This window comes from Setaria italica, chromosome IV (assembly GCF_000263155.2).
Source record: "Setaria italica strain Yugu1 chromosome IV, Setaria_italica_v2.0, whole genome shotgun sequence".
NCBI lineage: Eukaryota > Viridiplantae > Streptophyta > Magnoliopsida > Poales > Poaceae > Setaria > Setaria italica.
The window spans coordinates 6815967-6831058 of NC_028453.1; the positions used below are offsets into that span (position 1 = coordinate 6815967).

A 15092-nucleotide genomic window follows, 5' to 3' on the forward strand; every position below is an offset into this window, starting at 1 on the left:
CCAAACGTGTTAGATGCAACTGAGATTGATTCGTTCTGAATATTAGTAACAACGTTATTCTGGGGGGTGCATGGACTAACTCCAGGCTGCGCGGTTGGGCTCGGTCATTGCTTTGTGCCAATTAGGTGCATGCTCATACGGTGTACCGTTCCTCGTCGAGTGATCCGAGTTCAGACTGTAAGCTAGTTCATAACAGCACGAGACCGGCGGCTTCTAACCCATTTGCAGCTGCACGAGAATAACAATCGACGCATACCTCTTTTGCGTGGGGTCTCTTGTAATGTAATACTCCATCCGACTTGAGTTTGATCTAAGTCAGACTATTCTAATTTGATTAGGTTTATAGAGAAGATGATTAGTATTTACCACATCAAAAAAATAAACCGTAAAATATATTTCATGATGGATTTAATTACACTCATTTGATATCATATATATTATTGTTCTTCTCTACAAATATTGTCAGTTTGACTTAGGACGAACTTGAAATCCCTAATATTTTAGGACTAAGGCAGTAGAATTTTGTCTTTGTGCCTCCATGTTTTTTTCTCAACAGTTGTATTACTATGTGCCAAATCTAAATATGCTTTGTTCCTCATTTTATTTTCCATTTCTTGATGCCTTTAACAACACTGGCTATATTTTATATTTTGTTAAAACAATACACACACACAAGAAATGAGCTTTTATAACTTTTTTTTAAAGAAATACTTACGGACCCATTGTTAAAGTTTGTACCATTTTGGCCGGGTATGGTTTCAAGTAGACCTAAGAATTTTAGACCTATCCCGTCGGGGTTGTGCCCACCCACACCTGATGTAGGGACGAGCTTGGTCCGAGGAAACTAAAAGTTTAATTTTGGTGCGATCCAAACCGTGCTCGACAATTTAATTTAGTTATTTTTCAACTAAAAAGAGTGGAAAGTCCGAGCCAGACCTGGCCCGGCTCAAAAAATCAGATCGAAATTCCCATGGTATGAATTTTAGGCTTGAGATTTTCTAGGCTTAGCTCGACAAATGCCCATGTCTAGTTCCAAGCACAAACATTGTTTGCAATATGTTATAGAAGCTGCATGAATTATTTAATTTGCCTTTTAAGCCAATACCATACCTAATTATAGCATTTCTTGCAAAGTATAACATGTGAACTTATTTTTTAAAAGAAATACGGCTAGTTATGAATTATATTTATTTATTTCACTACTTGCATAACTTAAAGCATGCATATAAATTTTGTTCTGACATAGATTTAATTTTAAAACATGTTTCGGAGTAACTTATGTGCTCATACACTAAATCAACCAATATGTTCTTTGACATACATATGAAAATGGCAAGCATCCATTATGTGTGAATAATAGAATGCCTCACTTCCTGCTAGTAAATTTATTTAATTGTTAATAACTTACACATTGGAAAATCAATCACTATTCACATGGAGTTAAGAAACATGAAATAGGAGTAATGGATTGTATTAGATAAAAGGAGAAAAGCGCTGCCGAAAATCCTACTCCTATTTGCTTTTGTTCAGTGATCAGACCTTTATAGCACAAGCTTGAGGTACCGAATTTTTACTATGAGAAATAATCTTAAATGGCAATACCTCAAATGTTAAAAAATAATTTAGGAAGTTTTACATCCATGATCGGTTAATTTGAGTGTATAAATGGAAAAGATGGATCCAATTTAGGACTTTAGCTTGATCTTGATGGATGATTGTTTTAGAATACAACAGACATGTATCAAACCTACTTGATTTTCCTAATACTTCAAATCAAAATAAGATTCAGAGTTCAATGTGGATAAATATGGGCTAGTCTATAACAATCAAATTTATTAACTATATTGTGAAACAAGAAGGATACATATTGATACATTCTATCGTCATGCCTAGCCATTTTCTCAACACAAAGCTTACATTCATGCTAATAGCTATGTATGGAAACATAATAGTAAATTTAGTATGCAACTTGCTAACTTCAGACTACAAATCTGATGCTATATTGATACTCCTACCTAGTATGTAGATCTCAATATACCCATATTAAGATGGTAATATAATTAGTAAAATCTTAATGCCCTATTAAATACTTGCTAAAGTATGGAAATTTTATTACCACGATATTGTGGATTCAGTTAAAAACAAAAAAAAACTAATAACCTATTTGGTAAAAGCATCTCTATCTGTTTGCATCTAAATCCAACACAATCAATTACAACTGTTTCTAGAATTTTTATTGAACATATAGAAGTTAGCATTGATTCATGGTTCATCATTATATACAATAGAATATGGAAGCATCTTCAATGTTGATGCTACAATTTGGGAACATGTTATTGGCATGAACTATGTTGTTCCCCAAATTTAATAAATTAAAACTAGAATTATCAAATATTTCACACATAATGATAATTTATCAAAATAACTTAAAATAAATATCAATATTAATTAAATATTGGATTTATAGATGACATATTTTAAGTATATATGTGATTGGATATAGGGTGGTTGCAATTTTAAACATTACCTATAATAAGTTATAGAAGTCATACATGATTATAACATTGCTTTCAAAGCACAATGAATCTAGTTCTGATTTGATGTATTTGAAGAACTACTTGCATAATGAAAAATATATGTGTAATCTTTTTGTTGACATATTCTTTATAAATAGATTTAGTAGCTTGTTTCAATTTAAAAGCAATAACTTGTATGCACATACATTTAACCAAACAATATCTTCTTTGATGATGTACATATGCAAATGATGAGCATCCATTATGTTGAAGAATTAGTGGCAAAGTTTATTTGACCAACAATAGATAACACTTATGAAGTTCAATCAATAGTCATATGGAGTTATTAAAGGAGCAAGGAACAAGAGAATTGAATTGTAGTACATCAATCCTCATCATATTGCTTCTTTTTCTTTGGTCATCCTTTGTTAGCACAAATAAGGCATCAAAGTTCTACTTGGACCAATCTTCTCAACAATCAACTACAATATGTTATTTTTTTTTTCAAATTCAGTAACTTTTTACAACCATATCTGGTTCATTTTGACTCACAAGTGGAATAATAAGTCCAACTTAAGAGCTCAACTAGACATTTATGGGCATGCTATCTAGGATCCAACACACAAGTAGCAAACCCATTCAATTTTTACAAGGGATCCAAATAAAAATAAGATTTAAACTTTCATGTCCATGGACACATATGTTGTATGCTTGAACTTATACCTAAGCAAATAAGGCCCGGCCAGGTTCAACCCAATAGCCTAGTCTGAGCGCGCCGGGCTAAGCTCGGCTCATGCCTCTAATAGGATCGAGCGTGCTGCTAATTTTGCCGGCCCGAAAAAATTTGGGAGGGCGTGACCTGGCTGGGACTGATTATTTATTTCAATTGTCTTATGCGTAAAAATAGTGGTCCGCTCGGTCAGGGCCCAAGCCCGACTGATGTCTTTCTCGGGCGCAATACTTTGGCCCAAAATATTATGGGGATTTTCTCGGCTCGTCTTAGATCGACTTCAACTCTATTGCAACTAAAATTGTATTTTGTGTCCCCCTACTTTACAATCAGGCTCCAGACCCGATGATTCCCGCACCGATCAATCTACTATCTCGGGATATCCCTTAATAGGCTGCAGGGTAAAAAATACCGGCACCTCCCTAGTATAAAAATCAAGATTGCCATATTGACATGGTAACAAAGTTGTACAAACTTAATTTCATATTAAATTCTTGCTAAAGTTTTGAAAACTTTATTAGCTGGATATCTGGAGTTATCTCTAGATCAACAAAAAAAGGAATCAATCCTGCTAAGACTATTTAGCCAGAGCATCTCAAGTTGTATGCGCTTGAATCCAACATTATAAATTATAACTATTTTAAGAATTATATTAGTCATATCATTGCTGGCATTGATTCAGTGTCAATATGGAATATTCACGTTGATGCTAAGTTATCTGTGGATCAATAGAAAAAAGAATCAATCCTGCCAAGGCTATTTAACCAGAGCGTCTCAAGCTGTATGCGCTCGAATCCAATATAATAAATTATAACTATTTTAAGAATTATATTAGTCATATCATTGCTGGCATTGATTCAGTGTCAATATAAAATGTTCATGTTGATGCTAAGTTATATATGGATCAATAGAAAAAAGGAACCAATCCCGCTAAGGCTATTTAACCGAGCGTCTCAAGCTGTATGCGCTCGAATCCAATATAATAAATTATAACTATTTTAAGAATTATATTAGTCATATCACTGAGGGTACAGACTCAGTGTCAATATGGAATGTTCACGTTGATTCTACTTCGCCCTCCATTTTCAAAATTTATAATTTCTCTTATACTAAAATGTTTATAGCACCACAAATCATAACCATGTGAAAATATTATATGATGTGAATCCAATTATACCATATTTATATAACAAAATGCATAGTATGTGAAGATTATGAGGTTTGCTCTTAGAACGATAACAAGATAGACATTTAAATATTTGAATAATATTTTCTTTGATGCTTATGCTATAGGTACTAAAGATAAAAGATCATGTTCATTTTAGTACATAAGAAACAACTAGTAGTTTGCCCTAATGAAGGAACATATGAGATAAGCCACACAACATTTTATATAATTCATATTCTTGACTCACTATTACGAATTCATACTGGACTTAATCAAATAACACCATGAGAAATGACAAAACTATAAAGTTAGGTTAATAAGGCCAATCCATCCATTTTAATGGAAATATCAATGCAAATGAAACAACAAAGTAATAGTACTACATTGTAGTAATCCTTCGGTTGATTCTCATAACATGTAATAAAAGCTCTTTGTGATCATAGGACTGCAAATTTACTTTACTTGAAGAGTCCTAGCTTAACTGTAGTAGAGATAGAAGTGAATAGAGATCAGTGTGCAAGAAACTATCAATAATTCTTTAAAAAATTCCTAAGGTTCCATTAATACATATGGTTGCAACACACATTTTCATGAAACAAGGATTTATATTACAGAAAATTAGACAACCAATGGAAATAGATATGCAGAAATAATATAATATTTATGATGATACTATTAAGTAATCCTTCTCTATTCCATGTGTTTGGATTCTAAATATATCCATACACAGAAGGGACATCACACGCTATGAAAATGATTGAAAATCTACATTGCAGAAAAAGTCACGCCACTTGAGTAGGGAATATAAAATCGGTAAAAGAGGATGCCAACAATCCGTTACTTAGTTTACACATAGTGTTCCAAAATTGCTTCCATTAATAAAATATGAAGCACTCATGCATCAATTTTTCTTCTTCTAAAATTCCACTCTGATGGAAAGTATCCATATAATAAAGGAACAACACAATAATTTGTGACCCAATTCACACGTAGAGTTCCAGTTATGTTGATAAGTATGAAGCATGACGCTTCAAATTTACATTACAAAATCCTGCTCGATTGAAAAGTATACGCATAATAATTATATTAATAGACATGAAGCATTGCATGCTTCAAATTTGTGTTATGAAATTTGGCTTGAATAAAAAGTATGCAAACAATATTGGATCATGTCAACAATTCGCTACCTAGTTCACACGTAAAATTTTGGTTTTGTTTTATCATTATGAAATATTACTTGCTCGCTTGAATTTTATGTTACTAAATTCCAATCAAGTGGAGGCATACGAACATTAGCAAATACTCTCCACAAATTCAGATGTCAAGTTCGAAAACTTGGTTCTATCAATAAGCAAGAAACACTACGTGCTATTAGCGTTACGTGACTACACGTGGATAAAAACTATGCGTGCAAATTTATGTCACTAAATTATGTTTCCGTATAGATTAAAAATAATACGTGCAAATTTATGATACAAGGTTAGGTGTTTGCACGGATAAAAGTAGTACATACAAATTTACGTTATGGAATCAGCCGCACGATAAAAAACAATACGTGCAAATTTACGTTACAAGATCATATCCACACGATCATATCCACACGGATAAGATCATGGATACGATGGAAACAAATAATAAATGGCGCAATCCACGCGTTACAAATCGCAAAATCAAATCCTATTAATATGCAACAAACATTATTGCGAATTAACGGGCCTATAGTTGATCATTGTGAACTCCAAATTCAATCAAGGTAGCAGCATATTCAATCACCACTCGATCAATAAGCATCATAGACATTCAAGTTTCAAAATCTAAATGCTATAGACCTGTAGCACACACTACACTGTATCGCCCATTGCAAAACAAGTTTCATAACACAAATAAAACACAAAAAGACAAATTTACAAAGCCGTGGAGTAGTTTGCGGGTGGAGGGGTAGGGGAATCTGGTGAGGAAATGCAGCATGCAGACCCGACCCGTTTGGCCTTAAATGGCCCCAGCTGTTCCCATCCAAACCCAACAGAGGGACTGTAGAGAGAGAAAGAGAGTGGTCATGGCCTCGCCGGGCGCCCCCTGCCCTGCCCTGCTTAAAAACCTCGCCCCTTAATTCGCTCGCACCGGTTACTACTGCTCCTGCTACCTCACACCACCCTCCCTCTCCTGCCAGAGCAGGAGGAAGAGAGATTGGCAGGACGGCCAAGGAGCGGCGCCGAGGAGAGAGAGAGAGACGGAGCCAGCAAGTGTAACCGCCGCCGCGGAAACGGGAGAGGAGGAGAGAGAAGGAGAGGCGAGGGCGAGAAAGGAAACCAGGTGGAAGCAGAGGGGGGAATGGCGTGAAGCATGGCTGGATCCAAGGTTCCGCGATACCCTGCCTATTCTGCAACGCAGCTCGTCTGGAGTTGGAAGGCGGCTACCGCCCCGGCGCTTTCTTGCTCGGCCTGCTCATCGTCGTGTATAAATAGGACCGGGGGGCCAGGCCACAGACCGCACTGCAGCACACCACAGAGATCTCTCCTCTTCCATCTACAGCCGTAGAGAGCGAGGAGCGAGCGAGCGGAGGTTGGTAGCCAGGCGGCGGCGGCGGCAATGGACTTCGGCGACGAACCCGAGGGCTCCGACAGCCAGCGCCAGCGGAAGCGCTACCACCGCCACACCCCGCGCCAGATTCAGCAGCTCGAGGCGTACGCTCTCTTCCTTCCCTTTCTCTCTCGTTTCGCTTGTTTGGTTTCCGGCCGGCGCCGTCGTGATGATTGAAGGGATGTAATAATGGCGCTCGCCCCGTGGCTGCAGGATGTTCAAGGAGTGCCAGCACCCCGACGAGAACCAGCGCGCCGCGCTCAGCCGGGAGCTCGGCCTGGACCCGCGCCAGATCAAGTTCTGGTTCCAGAACCGCCGCACCCAGATGAAGGTACGGTGTGTCTTCTTCGAGTTCCCTTGATTTTGTTTCTTTCACGAGGTCGCCGTTTTCCATTTCGATCTTTTGTCGGCTTGTTTTCCACGGATTCTTGATGGCGCGTGTGTGTGCTTGTTGTTTGGCGAGTTGCAGGCGCAGCACGAGCGCGCGGACAACTGCTTCCTGCGCGCGGAGAACGACAAGATCCGGTGCGAGAACATCACCATGCGCGAGGCGCTCAAGAACGTCATCTGCCCCAACTGCGGCGGCCCGCCCGTCACCGAGGACTACTTCGACGAGCAGAAGCTCCGCATGGAGAACGCCCGCCTCAAGGAAGAGGTAACCACTGGCTTGACCAAGGGCGCGCCGATTCCGGCGACGCCCTCGCCGGCCTGTCCTCCTGTATATTTTCATAGTACGTCTCTGGTGTTCTTCTTCTTGGGTGCCAATGCCAACCTGATGCGGATGGATGGACGCGCAGCTGGACCGGATGTCGAGCTACACCTCCAAGTACCTCGGCCGGCCGTTCACGCAGATGCCCCCGGTGCCGCCCATGTCCGTGTCGTCGCTGGACCTGTCCGTGGGCGGGATGCCCGGGCATGGGCTCGGCGGCGGCGGGCCGTCGCTGGACCTCGACCTCCTCGGCGGGTGCCCGCCGGGGATGCCGTTCCAGATGCCGGCGCCCGTGACGGAGATGGAGAGGCCCATGATGGTCGACATGGCGGCGCGCGCCATGGACGAGCTCATCCGCCTCGCGCAGGCCGGCGAGCAGCTCTGGGCCAAGGGCGTCGCCGGGGACGCGAGGGAGACGCTCAACGTCGCCACCTACGACAGCCTCTTCGCCAAGCCCGGCGGCGAGTTCCGCCCGCCGGACATCAATGTCGAGGGGTCCAGGGACTCGGCGCTCGTCTTCATGAGCGCCGTCGCGCTCGTCGACGTCTTCATGGACACGGTACGCACTCCTTCCCCTTCCTCTTCTACCGGCATGCTTCGGTTTATTTGCTCAGGCGTCCCGACGATTGATTGCTGCTGCTATTCTGGTATTGTTGCAGAACAAGTGGATGGAGTTCTTCCCCGGCATCGTGTCCAGGGCGCACACCGTCGATGTCCTCGTGAACGGCTTGGGCGGCAGGAGCGATTCATTGATCATGGTAATGCCGCCATAGAATCGAATCCTTGGAATGATTCTCGTGATCCTTGGAAGAAACTAACCAATGCCGTCACGTCGTCGTTGCAGATGTACGAGGAGCTGCACATCATGACGCCCGCCGTCCCGACCCGCGAGTTCAGCTTCCTCCGCTACTGCAAGCAGATCGAGCAGGGCCTCTGGGCCGTCGCCGACGTCTCCCTGGACGGGCAGCGCGACGCGCACTACGGCGGCATCCCGTCGCGCACGCGCCGCCTTCCGTCGGGGTGCCTCATCGCCGACATGTCCAATGGCTACTCCAAGGTCACGCGGCCCGCTCGTGCTTTTGCTCCACGCGTGTACGCACGTGCATTGCCCTGTGTGCTACAATGGCGGGGGTGTCCCTGACACGTTCGTGTGTCTTTGCAGGTGACCTGGGTCGAGCACATGGAGATCGAGCAGATGCTCCCCGTCAACGTGCTCTACCGCAACCTGGTGCTGAGCGGCGCCGCGTTCGGGGCGCACCGGTGGCTCGCCGCGCTGCAGCGCGCGTGCGAGCGCTTCGCGTCGCTCGCCGTGCTCGGCGCGTCGCACCACGACCTCGCCGGAGGTACGCACAGATACATATGAAGCCATTTTTTTGACAGAATCAAACATCGTGCAATGCTTGAACCTGATGAGTGTTCCGCTGATGGGCAGTGACGCCGGAGGGGAAGCGGAGCATGATGAAGCTGTCGCAGAGGATGGTGAGCAGCTTCTGCGCGAGCCTGAGCTCGTCAGCGCTGCAGCGGTGGACGCCGCTGTCGGGCACCACGGACGTGAGCGTCCGCGTGTCCTCGCACCGCAGCGCCGACCCCGGCCAGCCCAACGGCGTCGTCCTCAGCGCCGCCACCTCCATCTGGCTGCCCGTCCCCGGCGACCACGTCTTCGCCTTCGTCCGCGACGAGACCGTGCGATCCCAGGTACGCCCACGCCTCGGCTCGCCGTCCGGACTCCGGGATACATCACATCACCATCAGCCGCAGCGCGCTCGCCATTTAAGATTTAACGCCATCACGCCTTGATTGTTGTTTGCCTTTGCCATTGCTGCGCCGCAGTGGGACGTCCTGTCGCACGGCAATCAGGTTCAGGAGGTGTCGCGCATCCCCAACGGCTCCAACCCCGGCAACTGCATCTCCCTGCTGAGAGTGAGCAATCGACCGACCAGTCATCTCCGTCTCGTGTTCATTAACGCGAAATTGTGCTGTTGAATTGATTCTGTTTTCCTGGCGACAACGTATTGATGGCGCTTTTTTTGGTGTTTCAGGGGCTGAACGCGAACCAGAACAGCATGCTGATCCTGCAGGAGAGCTGCACGGACGCGTCGGGGTCGCTGGTGGTGTACTCGCCGATCGACCTCCCGGCGGCGAACGTGGTGATGAGCGGCGAGGACCCGTCGGGGATCCCGCTGCTGCCGTCGGGCTTCGCCATCCTCCCCGACGGCCGGCCGGGGTCCGGCGCGGCGGGCGCGTCCAGCAGCGCCGCCCCACTGGCGTCCCCGCCGGGCTGCGTCGTCACCGTCGCGTTCCAGATCCTCGTCAGCAACCTGCCGTCGTCCAGGCTCAACGCCGAGTCCGTCGCCACCGTCAACGGCCTCATCGGCACCACCGTGCAGCAGATCAAGGCGGCGCTCAACTGCGCCGGCCCCTGATCGATCGATCGTCTTCCGATCCACCATCGCCGCCGCCTCCCCCCCGCCCCGCCTCGCCAGCCGCCTCCGCCACAGTGAGTGACTGACGAGAGAGTTGGTTGGCCCGTTGAATGCTCGCATTCATGGACGCCACCTGCCGCTGCTCCCGGAGCTGACGCAGCTCTCTCCTCATCAACCCATCCATGATCCATCACCACCATAACAGCTCTCCTCCTCCTTTAGATTCGGTGTCGTTTTCCTTTTGCTTAAATCTGCAGGATTCGTCGAGTTTTCTTCTTTTTCCTTTTTTCTTCCTTAGAAACATTCGTTCGTGAGCCAAACAGATCGAAGGCTTTCAGGCTGAGGGAGTCAAGAACGCACCATGCTACCGTGTCCCATTCCTCTCGCTGCAGCCATTTTTCTCCCACACCACCACCACAGCTCTTCCGGCCTCTTCCATGCAGGATCCATCCATCCATCCTTGTCATCTCGCCATTGTCGTTGTTGGTGCCGCAGCAGGGGATGAATGGTGCGGGTATTGACTTCTGTCCATTAATGTAAAGCCTTCAATGAACATTCATTTCGGTTATAAATGGAAAGGAGAAAAAACAAGTTCTGGTAAAAAGCTGTGAGATGCGTTCATGGCCCCCTGCTTCCTTTTTTCCGTGTGGTGCTATGCTATTGCCGGGAGTGCTTGTAGACTGGTAGTTCGCGGCTTGCACCCTGGCCCTGTCGTATCGCTGTCAATCATCGACTGCGACGGCACGCCCCATGCCGGCGCTTCGATTCGATCTCCCAAGAAACCGACCTGTGACGACGAGCAGCTAGCTGCGGGTGGCACGTCCGCTGCTGCTGCGGCGGCGGCGGCCGGTGGTCATCTTCGCCGGCGGCGGAGAGGGCCGATTTGGACGCGCGATTCAAGTGCGTGCAGGCGGAAGTGGATGGCGCCGGCACGCACCACCGTGCTAGCTCAGTAGCTCAGGGCTCAGGCTCCTGCGGTGGTCTCTTTAATATGGTGGTTGGCTGGGCCGCGCAGCCCCCGGGAGGAAGGCAGGCTACTGCCTGCTACGATGGGATCGGCATCTCACGCACGCACGCACACGCACGCAGCCCTAGTCCATCCATGGTGTCGCGCACGGTGTGACGTTTGCACTGGGTCCATGGGGATCAGGCGATGGACGGCCGAGATCGATCTTCGACGGGAAAAAAAAAGAGCATCGTGCTTTGAGATCCGTTCACGTACGCCACCTTTCTGCCCTGTCGCTGGTGATACTTTTGACGGCTTTTGGTGATGGGGGTTTATGCCAGGGCAAAGCTTTGAGTTCACTGCTCTCTAGTGGACGACAAGGAGATGGAGCAACGAGGCAGTGTTACCATCAAAAACTAGCTGCAAGGCCGGTGGAGATCATTCGAGATGTATGACAAGAGGTTATTTGGGATCACGAAATGCAATAGCGGTCGGTTGTTGGTAGAGTAGAGTAGAGTGTAAGGTACATGCTAAGGTGAAAAACAGTGTTGACAAGCTAAGGCATGCATTATGTAGATCAAGCTTTTGGTTCCACGATCTTAGTGGGCGTGACAATAAAAGTCTAGGATTATTAATTGTCCTCAACAGAGAAACTAGCTAGAATAGATTTGAGTATTTTGTGAGCCAGGCTGGAAAAAAAAAGGGGGCCGATTTTATCCCTAAAATTCACGCCGAGTCCCGTCCCATGGGCGACTTCAGGCTAGGTTCAGACCTCCTACTCTGTAAGTTAAAAAATAATTAAATTTAATTGTAGAGTAGGAAATGTTGACAAGTTTTTCATAAATGATTTTCTTTAACCAAATTCAGCCCTAAAGCTAGCATGGGTGGGCTAAGCCGGTGGGCTTCGAGCCGAGCTGGACCTGGCACCTAAAATGCTCAGATCTAAGCTAGTGTAGGAAGTGAAGTGCGACTGTGCGAGAGGAAAATAGTTCTGATGAAGAAAATAACTCTTATGAGATGTGCTTTTGGTGAGTGCTGACTAGGGTTCGATGTGCTTGGGATGGATGGCAAGATATGCTTGGGATTACGAAGTGCTGTAGTGGTTGGTTGTGGCAGAGTAAAGTAGAAAGTAAGGTAGTACGTACTGTGGAGAAAATCAATGCCAAGAAAGAGGCGACAAGCTAGTCTCAGGGATTATGAACTACCTCAACAGGGAGGGTGGAGTAGGAAGTGAGAAATAGTTTTTTGTTTTTTGTCCAGAGGAAAATAATTTTGAGTTGTTTTTATCAAAATAGTTTTGAGTTTTGACAAAGCGATATATCCTTCTATATGAGGAGGTCCTCGCTGCCCCTCATTTATTGCCCATTCCCACTCATCCCGAACCCTTCCTTATGCATTGATTAGGGATATTTTTATCTTTGTTAATCTGTTTTAATGAACTTTAGTCCTGAATTCAAACAGGGGCTAAATTCAAACATCCGGAAATTAAAGGAAGCAAACAGCACGATCGATCAAAGGTATAGCACTCCAAAATTTGACCGTTCACACCAAAGAGAACCGCTCTCAGAAACAACAGCCACGGCCTGCCCCACCCACAACTCCCAGATCTCGCCGCTTAACTGAAGGGCCGCCGCTGCCTCCTCCCCCGCGCTCGCTCACGCCCGCGTCACTTCACCGCAGATGATCCATGGCAGCTCACACACACACACTCCTAGCACAGACTCGCACAGGGATCATGCGACTCGACTGTAGCCTCAGCTCGTAGGTCAGTCACATCGATCGAGCTGCATCAGCCAGGTGACGGTGACGTCACGCGATCGATACGAGCATAGGTTTTTCAGGGCGGCCGGGCCGGGCGGGCCGGCGTTGATTTGCTGGAGAATATGTGTACGACGGTATTGAATGAGGCCTTAAATTTGCTATACTGTTGCCGCAGCGTAGAGCTCGTAGTTGTCATTATCCCCCTTCCTCCCTGCCCTGCCCTGCCCATCTCCGGAGCTCGCTACCCTACGAGGCTAGTACTACGATAGATGCGTCAGCTAACCTCTCCCTCTTTTTTTAAAAAAATATGCATAGAAAAAGACCTGATTAGATTATGTTAGCGAGAAGAAGAAAGAGAAAGGGAGTAGTGGCTGGAATGCAACGCATTGCATGCAGATCACAGGGCGCACGCTCCAACTAGAACACTGTTGGGCTACATGGGTGTCGACGAGAACCCTAGCAACAACTGGTGAAACACTGCCACACGCGTAGTCGGGTACGGATGGTTTGCATGCCTTGCCCTGCGCGAACTTGTCACAGATCGATCGCATCGCAGCCGGCCGAGCGGGGCCATCAGCCATGCGCGTGCTGATCGACCTCTGGGCTGGGCCTAGAGCTGAAAACGGACGGGATAAATTCTGTACCGGCCCGTCCCGTTTTTCACATTTGATCCGTCCTTTTTTGGATTCACGGATAAGTTCGGAAATGGGACGGGAAACGGGAGATGGTTTATCCCACCCATTTTTGCGGGATCCCGTTTTTAGTCGGGATGAACCCATATCTATCCCGTATTTGATAAATCCAGGATAGATTTAATATGCATTAGTATGCACCTAGCTCTAGCTCAATACTCTTATGGCCCAAAAGGTCATGCTAGCCATATGTTTTCTAAAAGGTCATTAGCCTAAGAGTCCTTATAAGTACCAAAACATAGTTGGCAACTAGCGAGCAACAAAAATCAACAATGTTATGTGCGTGTGTACCAAAGTATGAGTGCCCGTTTAAGTACCCAGTTCCCACCTATTTTCGTAGTCCCGCTCATCCCGCTTTCGCCTCCGTTCTTGGCTATTCCAGAACCGATCCCTTTTTGTGATAAAATCTGGTAACGGAAACGGGAGAGGGGTTTTCCCACCCGTTCCCATCCGTTTTCATCCTAGCCTGGCCCCGTGTCAGTGACCGTTTTCACGGTGATCCGGTGCCCATAGCTGGTTGGTGCAGGTACTTGATTACACGTGTTTGTGCTTTGCCCTTCCGATTCAATTTTACTGGCAGCCTTGTTCGCGCCTACTCCATCCATTCAATATTACTATTCGTTTTAGTTTTAGAAAAGTTAAAACGAATAATATTTTAAGACAGAGAGAGTACTATTTTATAAATTACCTATTCCTCCAACCTCAATGTAGAAGGATATGATAGTCCTTGTATTTGAAATTTATTGTTGTCTCTTGATCTCAGACGATCATTCAGTTTTGACCGGATTTGAGGAGGGGCGCATGAGTGATGTGTCTTCTCCTGTCCTACTTTATTCGTTCTAAAGAAGATAGATTCCTTATCTTTTATGGCGGAGAGAGTACTCTTAAAGAATCCATGTAGAAACAAGTTTTATATAAAAATGGTATATTTCGATGAAATTTAAACTTTCCAGTTGTTTCTTTTAGTCTTAACTTTTAGTTGACTAAAATTTCAGGCCATGTTTAGTTACTCCCAACTCCCAACTTTGACACTATGCAAAAAGAAGATTCCCCATCACATCAAACTTGCGGTACATGCATGGAGTACTAAATGTAGATGAAATTAAAAACTAATTGCACAGTTTTGTTGTACTTTGCGAGACGAATCTTTTGAGCCTAATTAGTCAATATTTGGACAATAATTCACAAATACAAACGAAACGCTACAGTGTGCTACAGTGCTGTAACAGTAATTTGGCACCTCCCAAATTCCCTAACTAAACAAGGCCTCAGAAAAAAGAATACAGTACTTCCCATTTCTCTGAAGGCCTTGCACACAACGTAGTATGACTTTGACTCCTCCAAAGCAGTCCAACGTGACATCATCTAATGCCCGCAGCGCAGTGGAATGGCATATGAAACAGTAAAAGCTAGCCCGCTGTAGCTAGCTAGTTCGGACTTCGGACCCATCCAATCTTGGACTAATCATAGTCGGCTCCCGCGGCCTGCTGGTCCCGCTCCCGCGGCGGCCATGGCTGGTTTCCCTCTGCCGGGGAGCGGGCGGCCGGGCTGGCGGTGACCGTCCCGG

General features: G+C 45.8%; 1 protein-coding gene across 1 annotated transcript; it reads left to right on the forward strand.

The window, feature by feature from the left end:
* The first annotated feature begins 6508 nt into the window (after positions 1–6508).
* Positions 6509–10752, forward strand: LOC101784440 (homeobox-leucine zipper protein ROC8). Its single transcript, XM_004964865.3, has 10 exons — positions 6509–7098; positions 7208–7325; positions 7464–7649; positions 7792–8262; positions 8363–8461; positions 8548–8760; positions 8866–9046; positions 9136–9398; positions 9534–9623; positions 9743–10752. Exons 1-10 carry the CDS (start codon positions 7004–7006, stop codon positions 10124–10126), a joined length of 2100 nt encoding a protein of 699 aa, XP_004964922.1. The 5' UTR covers positions 6509–7003; the 3' UTR covers positions 10127–10752.
* Positions 10753–15092: the final 4340 nt, after the last annotated feature.